Source organism: Haematobia irritans, chromosome 5, assembly GCF_050003625.1.
Source record: "Haematobia irritans isolate KBUSLIRL chromosome 5, ASM5000362v1, whole genome shotgun sequence".
In the NCBI taxonomy this organism is placed as follows: domain Eukaryota; kingdom Metazoa; phylum Arthropoda; class Insecta; order Diptera; family Muscidae; genus Haematobia; species Haematobia irritans.
Window position 1 is genome coordinate 71,778,254 of NC_134401.1, and position 19,669 is coordinate 71,797,922.

Genomic DNA, 19,669 nt, shown 5'->3' on the forward strand with positions numbered 1-19,669 from the left:
ATGTGCCTGTTCAATGTTATTTAGCTTGGTTATTATTGGGTACTGGTGGTCAGGACACTATTTCCCATGTGGAGTCCAGGAATGGACTTCGTACACAAAAGTGACAACGGAACTTGATAGAGGGCATCAATACCTACAATTTGGTATACCACATGTATCTGGGAAACGCCGAGTGTAGAACAAAATTTTCCAGAAACTGTTGGACGCACTGGTGGTCAGGACAGTATTTCCAGCGCTGAGGCCAGGAATGGACTTCGTACACAAAAGTGACAACGGATATTGATAGAGGGCATCAATACCTACAATTTGGTATACCACATGTATCTGGGAAACGCCGAGTGTAGAACAAAATTTTCCAAAAACTGTTGGACGCACTGGTGGTCAGGACAGTCTTTCCAGCGCTGAGGCCAGGAATGGACTTCGTACACAAAAGTGACAACGGAACTTGGTAGAGGGCATTAATACCTACAATTTGGTATACCACATGTATCTGGGAAACGCCGAGTGTAGAACAAAATTTTCCAGAAACTGTTGGACGCACTGGTGGTCAGGACAGTATTTCCATCGCTGAGGCCAGGAATGGACTTCGTACACAAAACTGACAACGGATATTGATAGAGGGCATCAATACCTACAATTTGGTATACCACATGTATCTGGGAAACGCCGAGTGTAGAACAAAATTTTCCAGAAACTGTTGGACGCACTGGTGGTCAGGACAGTATTTCCAGCGCTGAGGCCAGGAATGGACTTCGTACACAAAAGTGACAACGGAACTTGGTAGAGGGCATTAATACCTACAATTTGGTATACCACATGTATCTGGGAAACGCCGAGTGTAGAACAAAATTTTCCAGAAACTGTTGGACGCACTGGTGGTCAGGACAGTATTTCCATCGCTGAGGCCAGGAATGGACTTCGTACACAAAACTGACAACGGATATTGATAGAGGGCATCAATACCTAAAATTTGGTATACCACATGTATCTGGGAAACGCCGAGTGTAGAACAAAATTTTCCAGAAACTGTTGGACGCACTGGTGGTCAGGACAGTATTTCCAGCGCTGAGGCCAGGAATGGACTTCGTACACAAAAGTGACAACGGAACTTGGTAGAGGACATCAATACCTACAATTTGGTATACCACATGTATCTGGGAAACGCCGAGTGTAGAACAAAATTTTCCAGAAACTGTTGGACGCACTGGTGGTCAGGACAGTATTTCCAGCGCTGAGGGCAGGAATGGACTTCGTACACAAAAGTGACAACGGAACTTGGTAGAGGACATCAATACCTACAATTTGGTATACCACATATATCTGGGAAACGCCGAGTGTAGAACAAAATTTTCCAGAAACTGTTGGACGCACTGGTGGTCAGGACAGTATTTCCAGCGCTGAGGCCAGGAATGGACTTCGTACACAAAAGTGACAACGGAACTTGGTAGAGGGCATTAATACCTACAATTTGGTATACCACATGTATCTGGGAAACGCCGAGTGTAGAACAAAATTTTCCAGAAACTGTTGGACGCACTGGTGGTCAGGACAGTATTTCCAGCGCTGAGGCCAGGAATGGACTTCGTACACAAAAATGACAACGGAACTTGGTAGAGGGCATTAATACCTACAATTTGGTATACCACATGTATCTGGGAAACGCCGAGTGTAGAACAAAATTTTCCAGAAACTGTTGGACGCACTGGTGGTCAGGACAGTATTTCCAGCGCTGAGGCCAGGAATGGACTTCGTACACAAAAGTGACAACGGAACTTGGTAGAGGACATCAATACCTACAATTTGGTATACCACATGTATCTGGGAAACGCCGAGTGTAGAACAAAATTTTCCAGAAACTGTTGGACGCACTAAAGAGCATGACACTATTTCATTAGAATTTCGGCACGAAATAATGAACGTCCAAAAATTGCAATGCAGGAAATTGCTTGACCAACATAAAGATAATTTCATTGGTTGTAACTAATTAAAATTTATTGAATTCTACTGTGGAGCATGCAGGTATAATATATTTTCGCAAGAAAAGTTGTATTTATTCGCTTCATTTTATTTTCACGTGAACTTAGTATGTTTGACTAAAATTCGGTCGTCAAAAGGGGGTATATTAATGAAAATTAGGCTCGTATGTTACCTTGGCAACTCTGCGAACGATATATAACACATAGAAAATGGCGGACAAATTGATATAACAGATATAACTTGTTATTAGAGACGCTTTGCAAAAACGGTGTAAAGGCCAGCAACATTAATATTTTTATAAAAAATAAATAAGATTGAAGAAGATCATGGTACCAGTCGAGCCCGTCCATTTGCTCCTGAGGATTCTGTATACGATCCAATTGTGCCATGTTATTGGAAAGGGTCGCTTTGGTGAAGTTTGGCGCGGTCATTGACGTGGTGAAAATGTGGCTCTAAAAATTGTTTCTAGTCGAGAGGAATGCTCGTGAAGCAGAAATATATCAGGCTGGTACGTTGCGTCATGAAAATATTTTATTTCATAGCAGCTGACATTGTTGGTAAGCTTCATTCTAAAATTATTGGGTCAAAATATATACTTGACGATTGTTTGTTTTAGATAATGGGACTCGGACACAATTATGGCTAGTCACAGATTACCATGAGAATGGTTCACTTTTTGATTACATCGCATACTGTAGATACAAACACAATGCTGAGTATGGCCTTATAAATTGCCACAGGTTTGGCTCACCTCCACATGGATATTGTGGCAACACGTGACAAACCGGCAAATTGCCCATCGTGATTTGAAATCGAAAAATATATTGGTTAAATCCAATTTAACTTGTGCCATTGCTGATTTGAGTTTAGTAGTGAGGCACATTGAGTAGGTACTAAACGCTATGTGGCACCTGAAATTCTGGATGAGAGCACGAATGCTCAACATTTTGATTCATATAAGAAGACCGATGTTTACGCTTTTGGCTTAATTTTATGGGAGATTGCTCGACACTGTTATATTGACATGATATATGATGAATATTAAATGCCTTACTATGATGTGGTCCAGCCCGATCCCAGCATTGAGGAAGTGAAAAAAGGTATGTTAAAAAATAAAAATTACAATTTAAGAATTACCAAATTAACCCGTGCATATCATTTTATGTATCATTGAAAAAGCATTTTCAAGCTTTGTGGAAAAATTATTTTCAAAATTTATGCTTTTCACAAAATGTTTTGCACTGTGAACCCCATATAGTGCTTTCCAATAGTAAAGCACGCAATGACTATTTTAATGACTATTTTAGAGGCTAAACTCGAACTTAATACCCACCTTTAGCCGCTAAAAGTGCAATTTATTTATTTACGATTTTTGTGATAATACATTTTAAAAACCAGTAAGGAAAGTCTAAAGTCGGGCGGGGTCGACTATATTATACCCTGCACCACTTTGTAGATCTAAATTTTCGATACCATATTACATCCGTCAAATGTGTTGGGGGCTATATATAAAGGTTTGTCCCAAATACATACATTTAAATATCACTCGATCTGTAAGAATTTGATAGACTTCTACAAAATCTATAGACTCAAGATTTAAGTCGGCTAATGCACTAGGGTAGAACACAATGTTAGTAAAAAAATATGGGAAACGTTTAAATCTGAAGCAATTTTAAGGAAACTTCGAAAAAGTTTATTTATGATTTATCGCTCGATATATATGTATTAGAAGTTTAGGAAAATTAGAGTCATTTTTACAAATTTTCGACTAAGCAGTGGCGATTTTGCAAGGAAAATGTTGGTATTTTGACCATTTTTTTCGAAATCAGAAAAACATATATATGGGAGCTATATCTAAATCTGAACCGATTTCAACCTAATTTGGCACGCATAGCATCAATGCTAATTCTACTCCCTGTGCAAAATTTCAACTAAATCGGAGTTAAAAATTGGCCTCTGTGGTCATATGAGTGTAAATCGGGCGAAAGCTTTATATGGGAGATATATCCAAATCTGAACCGATTTCAAGCAAATTTGGCACGCATAGCTACAATGCTAATTCTACTCCCTGTGCAAAATTTCAACTAAATCGGAGTTAAAAATTGGCCTCTGTGGTCATATGAGTGTAAATCGGGCGAAAGCTTTATATGGGAGATATATCCAAATCTGAACCGATTTCAAGCAAATTTGGCACGCATAGCTACAATGCTAATTCTACTCCCTGTGCAAAATTTCAACTAAATCGGAGCAAAAAATTGGCCTCTGTGGTCATATGAGTGTAAATCGGGCGAAAGCTTTATATGGGAGATATATCCAAATCTGAACCGATTTCAAGCAAATTTGGCACTCATAGTTACAACGCTAATTCTACTCCCTGTGCAAAATTTCAACTAAATCGGAGCAAAAAATTGGCCTCTGTGGGCAAATGAGTGTAAATCGGGCGAAAGCTATATATGGGAGCTATATCTAAATCTGAACCGATTTTGCTGATATTTTGCAAGTTTTTCGAGACTCATAAAATATTCGGATGTACGGAATTTGAGGAAGATCGGTTGATATACACGCCATTTATGACCAGATCGGTGAAAAATATATATGGCAGCTATATCTAAATCTGAACCGATTTTTTCCAAAATCAATAGGGATCGTCTTTGAGCCGAAACAGGACCCTATACCAAATTTTAGGACAATCGGACTAAAACTGCGAGCTGTACTTTGCACACAAAAATACATCAACAGAAAGACAGACAGACAGACGGACATCGCTAAATCGACTCAGAATTTAATTCTAAGCCGATCCGTATACTAAAAGGTTGGTCTATGATTACTCCTTCTTGGCGTTACATACAAATGCACAAACTTATTATACCCTGTACCACAGTAGTGGTGAAGGGTATAAATATAAACTTTGCAAAAAATTGTGTAGGGCTATTCCCTAAAAAGGCATTATCTTATAACGTTTTGCTGATTTACCTTAATTTTAAATACGAACCTTATACCCACCTTAAAAGTTATATATTCATCAAAATTTATTTTTAAAATTTGATTAGTTTTGGACTCCAAAGTCAATTCAACTAATTTTACATTGTATGAAATAAATATATTGAAAATGTTGAAGCAAACAATAACTTTTTTTCAAGTCAATTTTTTAAATTATTTTGTGATCAATTAATTTCTTGATTGAATCTGTAAAAGTTCTGTGTACTTGCATCATATTACTTTATTGATGATTACGAACTATTGTTTGAGTAGATTTCCGCACAACCATGAGGTACTACTCGCTGCGCGTTGCCACATGTTTTACTTGGCTGGCATCCCCAATAGGCCTACATCCAAGAAGTGCTTCGCACATGTTTCAAGCGTTTTACGCTGTTAAAGTAAGATCTACTTAAATTTACTTAAATTCTAATTAAGGCTAAGGAAACTACTTTTTTGAGGAGGTATTCTACGCTCATATCACTCATACCTGCAAATAAAAATATAATATGTTAGTAGATATTCATTTTAAACTGTTTTCATATTCGCATAATTTACAAGTAATGGTCTTTATATTATGTTTATGGTACACATCCCTGATGCAACCAGAGCAAATTCTCTTCGAACATCGTAAACACTCAATTTCTGTACTTTTTGTTGTAGAACAATGTAAACATATAAGTTTACTAGAATAATTTAATAGTTTTTTGAGCATTTGCTGCCTATACGATGGCTTCAAATCCAATTTTGTCATTTCCATATTTTTAATATACCTTTCGGCGTACTGTAAGACGAAGATTCCACATTCAACATCGTCAAACTGTTTATCAAAAACAAAGGTTTTCACTGACCATACTTCATTTCGTAATATCTGTATCTCCTTTATATAGTGGGATATTAGATTATGTGCAGTCCTATTATATTGCTTGGGATCCAGGCATGATACTTCCTTTGTTTCCATATTCAGTATCACCAAGTAATAATGACTGCTTATTAATTGAGGAATCAATATTGAAGTCAAACAACTTTGTAGGGCATTTTGTAGAATAATTCGGTTCTTAAAGCAATAACTATCAATTTGTACAGGAACTCCTCTGTAATTAGACCCATTTTCTTTGAGAAGTATAGCCAAGCCTGCATTCACTATGTTATTACGTAGCCACTGTCGAGGACGTAGAGTTTCTAATTCGAACAGTGATAATACATTGTCTTCAAACACTTGACCAACGAAATATTCATCGTAAACGGTTTTAAGATTACAAATGAATAATCTGTCTTGATTAAATTTCGTTAAAGTTTGCATTGAAAAAATGTCGTAGGGATTATATTCGGGCATTTTTAACAAACACGTCTGTGCATATTTGTGATCGCTTTGAATAGAATATCTCTCAGTTTGTAATTTTGTAATTTTTTCACTTATTTTTTGTAAACTGGAAAATTCTTTATTAAACATAGGTTGTTTTAAACGTGTCAATTTTCCTTTTTTATTCCAACTTTCCGTTGCCTTCTTCATATCCCTGTTTGAGTCTTTTCCAAAGACCTTAGGGCTTTTTAACATTCGATTGCCTTTCGATGACTTTATCTTAGTTTCAGGCTTTATAGTTTCTAGAATTTTTTCGTCAAAGTATATTGCTTCGACATCCGTTGTTATAGACCTATAATATTTCTCAATTTTTCGAATTGCACGTCCAAGTTTGTGCTTTTCTCCTTTTAATATTAAATGCTTTACATTTTTATAATGAGCTTCAATTGGGCCATTGCTGACTCGCTCTTTTTTAAAGCAAACGTGATAGCCGATTATGTTTGTCCAGAAAGGAAGGAAAGCAATATATTTTTTTAGCATAAATTCTAAAAATTCGGGACAATAAAAAGGATTTTGTAGACCATCAATTTCAAATAAATCCATGGTTTCTATTTTTAACAAAATATTTTTAAAGATGCTTGTAAATGGGCTTGAATTGGCTATTTCATCCAGCGTATTCTTTCTTAATTCCTGTAAATATGTTTTGCCGCTCTCTTCTTTAATTAGATTCTCTTCAATGGGAGTTTTTGCAAAAACCATAAATTTGTTAATTACTTTTGAAACTTGAGAGTTCAAATACTGACCACTCAATATGATGCTCATCATTTCAAACCAATCTTTGCATTCTTGCAATGTAGTGAAGTTAAAGGCCAGACCAATAGATTCACGCAAAAATTCTCGTAGCTTTACATTTTTTAATGGAACTCGTTCATCTATATCTTTGCAAATTATCTTCGTATAATGGCTTGTGCAAAATTGTATAACAATAAAATCCAATTTTTTAGATGCACTTTGTAAAAAGCAATGACATTTTATCAAATAATCCTGTATATTAAATATTCCATTGAATTCAGCCAAAATAGCGTTGATAATTGCATAGCTGCAATCTGTTACAATTCGCCTACAGATTGGTCTTCGATTATTTTCTTTCATAGCATCTTTAAACATGTGAAGAAATAATGATATTTCGTAAGTTGTATGAGTTGAAAGTATTGCGTCAGCAACCGGAAATATTTTGTTTGAATCCGAAAAATGTGTAACTATGGAATAAAGGAAAACTCGTTTCTGTGCACATTTTATTGGTTCTATAATCCCTCCTGTCGCGTCAATCCGCATGGTATAGTCTGCTTTTTGTGCTAACAGAGCATCATATTTATGCAACATTTCCAACCTTTCTTTTGAAAAAAGATAAACCCGTAATGGTGTTGCTAAATGTTGGATGAAATGCTCGTAATTAGTTTCACTCATTATGAAGGTGTCAATAAATGGATGTTTATCATAATCGAAATGTCCCATTGCTTCTGAACGAACTTTCCGAATGGTTGCGATTGGGCGTACATCTTGTTGTTTTCCAATTAGTCGCAAAAATCTTGACTGTCTATTTATAGCTTCCTTTCTATACAGTACTGCTTTTTTTTTAAGTAATTCTGCCTTCAACACATGTCGTTTAGGGCCTCTATTTTGATAGCATTTGTGATTTCCAATTTGATGCCTCAATTCCTCTTTTGATCTAAAGACCTCACAATTTTTGTTAGCAAAGTTTAATCGAAATATAAACGTACAACATGCGCTATCATTACAATAAGCATACATGGTATAAATTGTACGATCTTCATTAAACTTGCTTGAATGAATATTCAGATCACATACATTGTTAAAATTATCATACGTTTCGCGAAGATAATCTTGTAAAATTTTTTTAATAGAGAAAATGTCATTTTTGTTTACGACATCATGTACATTTTCGCAATGAAAAGTGCAATCTTTGTACTTACAATCTTTAAAAGATGGTTTTTTTGTGTGGACTTCTTTCATATTCTTCACCATTCGAATGCTTCTATTAGGCTTTTCTTGCGAACTCTTTGGGTTTCTATAGGAAATCGGGAGTTTGGCATCTATAGTTTCTTCATTTGAACCCTCTAGTTGCTTTTTGGGACATAGTGAGCTCTAAAATATTAAATATACAAAAAGATAATAGACTCATGTTTGGGTGCTACAAAATAATGTATTAATCAGTGATGCCATGTGTAGGGAAAAATCCTTTTTTTGTAGGGATTTTTTCTTAAAATTACATCTCTAGAGAAAAAAGGACAGATTTTTTATATATATTTATTTTATCCGAATTCAACCGATTCGGTTGAAATTTTGTCTCACTTCGAAGTGAGACAACATTACATTTATCCCTTTAGGTGGGTATTAAGTTCTAGTTTAGCCGATAAAAATCGAAATTAAATGTTTTTAATTACTTGGGTAATAGCCCAAATCAAGTTTACACAATGTTTATATTCTTTAAAATTGATTATCAGAGGAAATAAAAAAGTGAAATTTTAGCGGTTAAACTCGAACTTGATACAAACTTCAGTTCTTATGTTTTCCAATTTTGAATTAAACTTTTTACTAATTTCAGGTGATATTTTGGACGAATTTTCAACGTATAAATCTAAACCAAGTGGGGTAATGTCAAATAAAGCATATCATGAACTCAGGTGAGTTGGAGTAAAGTAGTCCTTTATAACGATGTTTAGGCTGTATACAATGTTAATCTATCAAAGTGCACACTTACTCCGATCCAAAGATTTTGTCTAACGATTTTGGTATTGAAAATTATTCAGAATTATTAAAGGCAAGTTGAGTTTAGTCCAACAATTTTTTTTCATGTAGTTTTTATGTAGTTTTTCATGTATAAAGACAAAGCGACTTTATTGAAAGTTTTCAGGACAATATTTTTTAAGTGTACCTAGCCGAAATGTTGAATTGCCATATTGAGTTTTTACTTATTTCTCGCATTCTTATTAGAAAAACATTTTGATTGTGTAACTAACGCCTAGAATTTCATTCAAAAATAGTTTTTATATAGTAGACATGTTATCGATTCTTGTTGAATATTCATAAATCATAAAAGCTTATAGCGTTATAACTTTACATTAGAATACATAATAAAAATAAAATATGTACATTAAATAAATACTTACGATATTTATTTCCATTCCGTTTGATGATTTTTCATTTTCATTATATTTTTGCATTTGTTGAGACTCACATAGTATCTCTGCCATATATTCCTGCTTAGAATTTACATCAGAAAAGTTAGGATTTTTACTTATGGACACTTTTGTACTCTCAATTTCAGGAGAGAAAAGTGTATATGCCCCGCAGTCTCTATTTAAATCCCATTCCAATTCTGATATTTGTGCGATTTCCATGTTATTGGTAAAATCCATTGGGCTTCTTACAGTTTTCTCATTCAGGAAACATGTATAGTCTTGGCCAGCTGCTTCATCTTTCATCGAACAGTAGGAATGCTCTTGGGAAACATTGAAAATGTCGGTATTGTTATTTTTTGAAATTTTTGTACTCTCAATTTCTGGAGAGAAAAACGAGTTTGTCCCGCAGTCGCTATTTAAATTCCATTCTAATTCCGATATTTCGCTGATTTCGATATTAGTATTGAAATCTGTTGGACATCTTATAGATTCATTTAAGAAGAGTACATAGTCCTGCTGGCTCGTTTGATATTTTAACGAACAATAAGAATGCTCTTGAGAAACATACAATTTCCCTTTATCTTCAACATTTGGTGTCCTTTCATGTATAATATTAATATTACTAATATTATTTTCATCCGTTGATACCGACCCAATTTCATCAGGGATTAGTTGGCCAAGAATATCCTGCTCCATGACTTCCTTATTGATTTCGTAATCTATTATCTTTGAGGGCAATTCATTTCCATCGGTTAGGGCGCGCTCCTGCAATATTTTTTCGGCATAATATGATATAATACGCCTGTTATGCCTTTCGTTTTTTAATTTTTGGAATTTCTTTGGATTTTTCATTGCATTCATACTATCGACTACCGATTGAAATGCTAAATTTTTGTCACTATAGTAGTGCAAAAGTTCTTCTAAATTTTCATAATTTTTTAAAATAGAAATTAAAATATTTCTATCTATTTTTGGCATTATTTATTTTTTTTTTTCTTAAAACACTTAAAAACTAATTTGTCAAATTAATAAACTTATTAAATTAAAGAAATTTATATCACTGAACAGAGTGCAAAATTTTATTTGTAAAAAGATTTATTAACTCTATCATAGATCGAGAAATTCTTATAGAATGAATATCCCGTTGCATTAGAGATGCCACCATTTTGCGTATTGGTTATGCCGCCATTTTGCGTTTTGGTTATACATGTAGAATGTCCCAACAAACACAAGCGTTCGAGAAATGTTTATATTCAACATGTCTTCAAACATTTTTAATAGAATTAGATTAGAATTCAATTTGAGAATTTTTTTACACATAACAACGTCTTCTCAATACATTAGGTACAACTTCTCAAATTAATTTTAATGTTTCCAATGTTGGAGATTTTCTTGAAAGCAAAGTCAGCATTCAACAAAACCGATTGCTTTCGAGAAGGTTCAACTGGTTCAAAGAATTTTTTTTTTTTTATATTAATTGTAAGTTATGTTGTTAAAATCGTGGCCTCACATTCACATAAGTGGATACTATGTTCTCGCCCCGGAAACCATCTTATTTGCACTTACGGTACGGTCACACTGAACAAATTTTTAACAGAAATGAAAAAAGAATTATTCGCCACAGCCAAACCAGTTTGACATTCAATTTGGACAAATATTTGTGTGACCATACCCTTAGTTTTTTGAATCAATCTCCATAACTGCATAAGATTTCATCAAAATATGATCAATGCCAAAAATGAATAAAAAATAATTTTATCTACAAAAAAGATGTATAACGAGGATATTATGATTAAATCTTATAAAATTATGGATGGACAAGATGAAGGACATTGCTTGCGAAACATTTAACGTTTTAAAATTAATCAAGTAAAGCAAAATTGTTTTCGGCTTGAAAACTGAACGTTGTACACACCTTTAGTGTGTACACAACTTTAGTGTTTACACACCTTTAGTGTGTACAATATTTGGCGTGAAATATTTAATTTATCCAAAAACACTATTCTTTATACAAAGCACCAAAAATGCATGATGTTTCTCTAAAACTGTTTATATGCGATTTTTTTATATGACTTAGCTTAGAATTCAATATGAAAAATTAGTGAGAAATTCGCGTTCTCAACAAAAAACAGACATTACCCTAAACAATAGAATTCAACACGTTAGCAACAATTTCTCAACATATTAGCAACAACTTTTCAAATTAATTTCATTTTAATGCTTCAAGCCTATTGGAAATTTTGTTGAAAGCAAGCAATTTGCAAGGCCATTTGAATTAATGTTTAAAGGTAAGTACTATGTTCACTTTTCGAGTTGAAATTTTCGCGGTTACTTTATAATATAAGTATAAGTTTGTTTTCATTTATAATTTTGATTATTTCAGGAGAAGTAATCGCGAAAATAAAGTGATTTTCAACTCGAAAACCGAACATAGTACACACCTGAAGATGGGATTCACTATCAAATTGATATGGCGTTAAATATGAAAAATTCTCATCCTTGTGTTTGTTGGGTTGTGGCATCTCCGAATAAATACACATATGGCATCTCCAAAAATGTCCTAGCTCGGATTGAAATTTCAAAAAAAGATCAGTTGCTGTCGTTTAATCAACGAGTGAACATAAAGCGCTACCGAAAAATTATAGATTCTATAAAATGGTGAGTTTTTATCTTGGACAAATATTTGGACAAATTTTTACGAAATCTTCTTTTTCAGAAGCCAATAAGAATTCCAATAGAATTAAATATTAATCTCACCTTAGAAGGTAACAATAGGAGAAGTAGAGGAAACAATAATGGAAGGCAAACCATACGGCGTCGACAAGATAGAGAAAGTTTAAGTCGGCGCCAGCTAGAGCAGCGACTTGAACAAATTACAGAAGAGCTACGCAGATTAAGAATACAAAATGAACAATTGCAACAAATTCCACGGCCAATGCAACTACCCACTACTTACCAATACCCTCAATATTACAACCAGTATCCATATGGAAATCAAAATATCCCATATTCACGACCATCTTCATTAAATACGGTAAATAATTCGAGAGCTACGACCCAGACAGTGGCTTCGAATGGTCCAAGCATGTCTACCACTGCGACTTCGGACCCAAAAATGGTTCCACCGCCTTCGAATGAAAATCCAAAATAAATAATGTATGCTATATTGATTAGTTTTATTTCTTTATTAATGAAATTAGTACATAGTTTTTCTTATTATAATTGTTCCTTATCATAGTTTAATAATGAATAAATGAATTTCTATTAAAAATACTACTGTTTTTTATTGACTTTGAGTAGATAGAACTGAATCATATTTATATTAATGATCATGAAAAAATATAATTTCTAACTCTATCAATTTTTAAATTTCTGATTTTCAGGTCAAAAAACATATGGCTGGAAATAAAAACATACTCTCGCATTTGGATAATTTGCATTTAATTTGTCAAATAATTTCGTTTAACGTATTCTAATATACGTTTTAGTTGATTAATATAATTTTGATTAATTTATGCTTTATATTTTCATATAATATTGAGTAATACATTGTAGTTCGCCTAATCGGCCTTTTAAAGAATAGCTTAAGTAAATGGAAATAAAAATAAAATAATATCTGGCGAAATTCAAATTTTTGTATTTTATGTATAAGTATAAATATTAGGTAATTAATTAAAATACGTTTGTTAATTTAAATTGCAATTTTTAAATTGTGGATATATAATTTTTATTGCCACTGTCATGTTTTTTTGAGAATTTCACGAAAACATGCCTTTATAACAAATAAAGGTATTTTTTAGAACATTGCGATTGTTGTGGCTGAACGAACGTAGGTGGTAATTTTTATTCTATGGACCTGCTAAACTTTTAGGACCACCAAAGTGTCCGAACATTTTGCTATCAAATTCGCTTCAATATGATTATTTTGAAAAGCATCTACATGTCCAAGGGAATGAAGTTTCCTATTTTAAGGCCAACATTAAGATGGCATTATTGCGCTCTTTTTTACGATTACATATTCATGCATTGCATCATTCCCCATCAAGTTGTAATAAAATTTGCAACAAGAAGTTACAATTTTATTCTCTTTTCGAGGATTTATCATTGATTTTAGCGGCTAAACTCAAACTTTGGTATTCCATATCGAAAACTATATACCATTGGACCTATTAGTTAATATAAGTCCGTGCTGTGAAAGCTTTGTTTTCGATATCCCATCTCGATCACCGTTCTGTTTAGGGGCATATGAAACCAGTTTTCCCATTTTAGGGTAATTCTTTTTGTAATTGTAGTCTGACTTCTGCCACCAATCAGAAATTTGTTTTCGATTTTCCCGATATTGAACAACTGTTCTCTTTTTTCCTAAAATAATTTATATTCCAGTTTATTAAATTATGTAAAAACATAAATTTGTGTGTAGGTAATCTAATTTTTGAAACTGATTAATTTTTACTCGAAATTGTCACACTTTGTCTCAGATATTACTCTGTGCATCCTTAATAGGACAATTTGTACACCCTACGGTGAGTACTACGTTCGGTTTTTCTAGCAAAATACTAAATTAAAATTGCAAATATATACAGCGACCCACATAAATATTGACACACCAATCAATTTTGTTTAAAAACCATATTTATAAAGTTATACGAAGCTATTTTAAATTAAAAGATATTTCAATTTGGATTGCAACTGCATTAAGAATATAGATCATTTTTTATTTTAGAACAGAATTTGTTCTTTCAATATTTAAATTATAAAAAATTAAAACAAGGTACATTTTTTGATTAACAAAAGTATTGGCACAGGTAGTTCCAAATTAGTTTTTTGGTACATTTAGTACTTTTTGGGCATTAATTTTTGTTTGATAACATAATCAAACAGTTTTTTGTTTTATTTGTAATTATATTCCCCCATTCTTCCATCAACAATGTACCAAATTTCATCAAAATCGGTTAATAATAGTAGCCTGAATATTGTGAACAACAAATACATGGTAAGGCGGACGAACACCGAGGGCTAAACTGACTCAGGAGGTGGTTCTGAGTCGATTGGTATATATTTTAAGGAGCTTAAAATAAATATTTTTGGCAGGCACATTTTTTCGCAGATACCCTAACCACAATGTGATTTAGGGAGCTTGTGTGGGGCACTGGATATGAAGACGAGTATATTTTTATCAAGTCTTGTTAGGAATCGAAAAATTCTAAGGTTAATATTTTATCTATTACTTGCTCATTTAAAAGCCCCAAAAATTATATCCAATAATCTCTGCTTTTAGTTTGAGATATCATACTATAGTCACTTGGTTATTTTAATGTAAACTTTAACCTATACTTTACCTCATTTCAGTTTGAAAGATTCAAAACTGCAACATGTTTTGGGCGCCACCAAAGCAAGGGTTGACACCCACTGGAAGAGACAACAACAACCACGACCACAGTTGGAGGTGCTACTCGTACAAATGTTGCCACTGGGGAAACAGTGACTACCGCAGTTCCAGCACAACGCAAAGTTCTAACACGTTCCAATTCGGTGCGCTTAGGCACAAGTTCAACAACGACCACACGGGTTAGGAGGTTTGCAACGTCATGCATCAACAAACTCACATTTGCAAGTTGGGCAAAATAAAGTCAAAACGCTGACCACAAAAAGGGTCGAAAATAAAGTGCAACAAGTTAAAAGTAAGTTCATCCTGTTATGTTTCGATTTGTTAGGAATTTATTTATTTCACAAATTTCTTGTTAATCTGTTTCAGTTATTAATAAAACTAGCAAGACTGATTCAGGTGTTACTGTGGAAACCACCCTACGCCGCGAAGGCAGTAATCTATGGCGCAAATCCTTAATAAAACTCAAAGTTGCCATTTCTCAAAATACCAAACAACCATTGGTCAAATCCAACTCAGGTACTACCTTAAACCGCAAAGAAGTTAAAACTGAACCCACAAATGCCGCTGCCGCCACAGCCCCTACTGAGGAAAATAAGTTGAAAATTATTAGTGTTCAATCACATTCAACCAACTTTTAGACGATGTCAAGGACATTGATGATGGAGACTCTGAAAACTTGGTCCTTGTCTCTGACTATGTAAACGATATATACGCTTATCTCTTCAAGCTAGAGACTGAACAACCTGTTATGAAAAATCATTTGGAAGGACGAGCTGAGCTCTATGCTAAAATGCGAGCAGTTCTTATTGAAGTGCATACACAATTCCATTTGGTTGCCGAAACATTCCAATTGGCTGTGGCCATTAGTGATCGCTATTTGCAAATTGTTAAGGACACAAAACGTTCCCATTTGCAATTGGTGGGTGTTACGGCTCTCTTTATTGCTGCCAAATATGAGGAGCTATTTCCACCAGCCATTGCTGATTGCATATATATCACCGACGATACCTATACTAGCAAGCAAATACGCCAAATGGAATTGCAAATATTCAAAGGGTTCCAAATAGTACCTGATAAAAGATGGGAAATCGATTGGTGTATTCTCCAGAACTCACTAAGCAACCAACAAGATCCATGAAAGGAAAAATATACCTTCTAGGTCTTCAATAAAATAAACCGATCTGTGAATTTACATCTACACTGAAAATATTTTGTATTGCATTGGTCAATCTTATATTTGGCCCAAATATGTCTTTACAAACACTGATTGAGAAAAAACAATAATAACACTTCCATTCGGAATTTAATTCCGAATTTATTAACACCAAATGCTTTTAAAATAAAACCACAGTTTATTAATTTATAAATAAAATGTTTTATTAAAAAAACTATTCGTTTTTTTTTACAAAATAAACATAGAAATAATTGTTTCTTTTTTATTTAATAAATGTAGCTTGGGTTATGGTTTGGCAATTATTCAAAAACTTAGTATATGGCAGTATTATTGAAACGACAATAAAAATGTAGCAGTACTTTCTTATAATAGATTTATGTATATATAAGTGTATATAAAATGGTTATTTACAAGGATATATAACTTTTTCAGTTTTTGTTTTTTATATTCTTAACAATTAAAGGCCTTAAACCTTCCCTAATGTTATCATATATATACAATTATTCAATATAAACGCTTTAGGAAAAAGTGTTTAAAGCAAAGGAACAATATTTGTTTTTTATTATTAAGTTAAGGCAGGCTGGGTTAACCAATTTTTTATGATTCGTTGCTAAACTTTGATCATTGTGAACCAAAAAAAGGTTCTTTGGTATCGGGGAAAAACAAAAACGCCTTTCATGAATTTCATTGTTCAAATATTTGGGATTCCGATCTACATATTACCAAACCAATGTTGTTCCTCACGAGGTACGTAAATATTCTATGTACATAAATACTAGAGGTGTGCACGTGACACGAAATTGTCGTGACTCACGAACATTTTCGTGATTCGTGCGTGAGTCACACTCATGACAGCAACGTGAGTGTGCGTGATTAACAAACCAAAATGTCGTGCGTGAGCGTGAGTCACGAAAATAATATATTCGTCGTTGTGCGTGAGTAACTAATTACACTCACGAAATTCTTCCTGCTCACCAACATAAAACGTTTCAATTACAATTTTAGTGACACCTGGGATGTTAAGAGTTTAATAACACTCGATTTTAATAATGCTCATGTTTTCAGACATCAACATAAAACGCTTCAATTACAATTTTAGTGACACCTGGGATGTTAAGAGTTTAATAACACTCGATTTTAATAATGCTCATGTTTTCAAACACTTCGGTAAGGTAAATTAATCATAAAATTATTCGTGAGTCACGATATTACTCACGTGCACACCTCTAATAATACGATAATTATTACAGAACATAGAGAAGCTTTAATGCGTACAGTTTTGAGAAAAGTTCACAAAGAAATTCCAACTGCAATGACGGACAGAATAATGTTTCTACACTAAGCATTTCAATCTGATTGCACGCTTCCATTGTTTTCGTCTCGGCAAACATTTCAAAGATATCAGTATAAATCACTCTATATTTTTCAAATCTCTTTCGTAAACATATAAAACGTTTGTTCATCTATCAATTATTTGATGTAATTGATGTGTTCATGATGCGTATCGTTAATATCCATCACTTCAACATGAATTGGAAGGACTCCTGATTTGTAACTTTCATTTTATGGATATCACGTAACAAATCAATATTTGGTTTTTTCTTGGACCCGAGTATTTGACAGAAACTTTTTGATTCTAAGAGCTGTAAAACGCGCTACTGGGTTAGCATACCAACATTCTTTCATGACTTTGGCTAAGCTGTGTAACACATCTGAAGCATGCCAACGATTGGAAATGTTGGGCCTCATTTTATCAATACAAACAAACGACCTGTAAAAAGCAAATTAATTTTAGTATGAGATGATACATAAAATGATATGCACGGGTTAATTTGGTAATTCTTAAATTGTAATTTTTATTTTTTAACATACCTTTTTTCACTTCCTCAATGCTGGGATCGGGCTGGACCACATCATAGTAAGGCATTTAATATTCATCATATATCATGTCAATATAACAGTGTCGAGCAATCTCCCATAAAATTAAGCCAAAAGCGTAAACATCGGTCTTCTTATATGAATCAAAATGTTGAGCAATCGTGCTCTCATCCAGAATTTCAGGTGCCACATAGCGTTTAGTACCTACTCAATGTGCCTCACTACTAAACTCAAATCAGCAATGGCACAAGTTAAATTGGATTTAACCAATATATTTTTCGATTTCAAATCACGATGGGCAATTTGCCGGTTTGTCACGTGTTGCCACAATATCCATGTGGAGGTGAGCCAAACCTGTGGCAATTTATAAGGCCATACTCAGCATTGTGTTTGTATCTACAGTATGCGATGTAATCAAAAAGTGAACCATTCTCATGGTAATCTGTGACTAGCCATAATTGTGTCCAAGTCCCATTATCTAAAACAAACAATCGTCAAGTATATATTTTGACCCAATAATTTTAGAATGAAGCTTACCAACAATGTCAGCTGCTATGAAATAAAATATTTTCATGACGCAACGTACCAGCCTGATATATTTCTGCTTCACGAGCATTCCTCTCGACTAGAAACAATTTTTAGAGCCACATTTTCACCACGTCAATGACCGCGCCAAACTTCACCAAAGCGACCCTTTCCAATAACATGGCACAATTGGATCGTATACAGAATCCTCAGGAGCAAATGGACGGGCTCGACTGGTACCATGATCTTCTTCAATCTTATTTATTTTTTATAAAAATATTAATGTTGCTGGCCTTTACACCGTTTTTGCAAAGCGTCTCTAATAACAAGTTATATCTGTTATATCAATTTGTCCGCCATTTTCTATGTGTTATATATCGTTCGCAGAGTTGCCAAGGTAACATACGAGCCTAATTTTCATTAATATACCCCCTTTTGACGACCGAATTTTAGTCAAACATACTAAGTTCACGTGAAAATAAAATGAAGCGAATAAATACAACTTTTCTTGCGAAAATATATTATACCTGCATGCTCCACAGTAGAATTCAATAAATTTTAATTAGTTACAACCAATGAAATTATCTTTATGTTGGTCAAGCAATTTCCTGCATTGCAATTTTTGGACGTTCATTATTTCGTGCCGAAATTCTAATGAAATAGTGTCATGCTCTTTAGTGCGTCCAACAGTTTCTGGAAAATTTTGTTCTACACTCGGCGTTTCCCAGATACATGTGGTATACCAAATTGTAGGTATTGATGTCCTCTACCAAGTTCCGTTGTCACTTTTGTGTACGAAGTCCATTCCTGGCCTCAGCGCTGGAAATACTGTCCTGACCACCAGTGCGTCCAACAGTTTCTGGAAAATTTTGTTCTACACTCGGCGTTTCCCAGATACATGTGGTATACCAAATTGTAGGTATTAATGCCCTCTACCAAGTTCCGTTGTCATTTTTGTGTACGAAGTCCATTCCTGGCCTCAGCGCTGGAAATACTGTCCTGACCACCAGTGCGTCCAACAGTTTCTGGAAAATTTTGTTCTACACTCGGCGTTTCCCAGATACATGTGGTATACCAAATTGTAGGTATTAATGCCCTCTACCAAGTTCCGTTGTCACTTTTGTGTACGAAGTCCATTCCTGGCCTCAGCGCTGGAAATACTGTCCTGACCACCAGTGCGTCCAACAGTTTCTGGAAAATTTTGTTCTACACTCGGCGTTTCCCAGATATATGTGGTATACCAA

General features: G+C 34.1%; 1 protein-coding gene and 2 pseudogenes across 1 annotated transcript; 2 read left to right on the top strand and 1 right to left on the bottom strand.

The window, feature by feature from the left end:
- The first annotated feature begins 1,797 nt into the window (after positions 1-1,797).
- LOC142240489 (TGF-beta receptor type-1-like) lies at positions 1,798-15,259 on the top strand (annotated as a pseudogene).
- LOC142239462 (uncharacterized) lies at positions 10,485-12,724 on the top strand. Its single transcript, XM_075311258.1, has 2 exons — positions 10,485-12,117; positions 12,176-12,724. Exons 1-2 carry the CDS (start codon positions 12,115-12,117, stop codon positions 12,608-12,610), a joined length of 438 nt encoding a protein of 145 aa, XP_075167373.1. The 5' UTR covers positions 10,485-12,114; the 3' UTR covers positions 12,611-12,724.
- A 2,004-nt stretch (positions 15,260-17,263) lies between the features above and the next one.
- On the bottom strand, positions 17,264-19,103 carry LOC142240490 (TGF-beta receptor type-1-like; annotated as a pseudogene).
- Between the last annotated feature and the right edge of the window lie 566 nt (positions 19,104-19,669).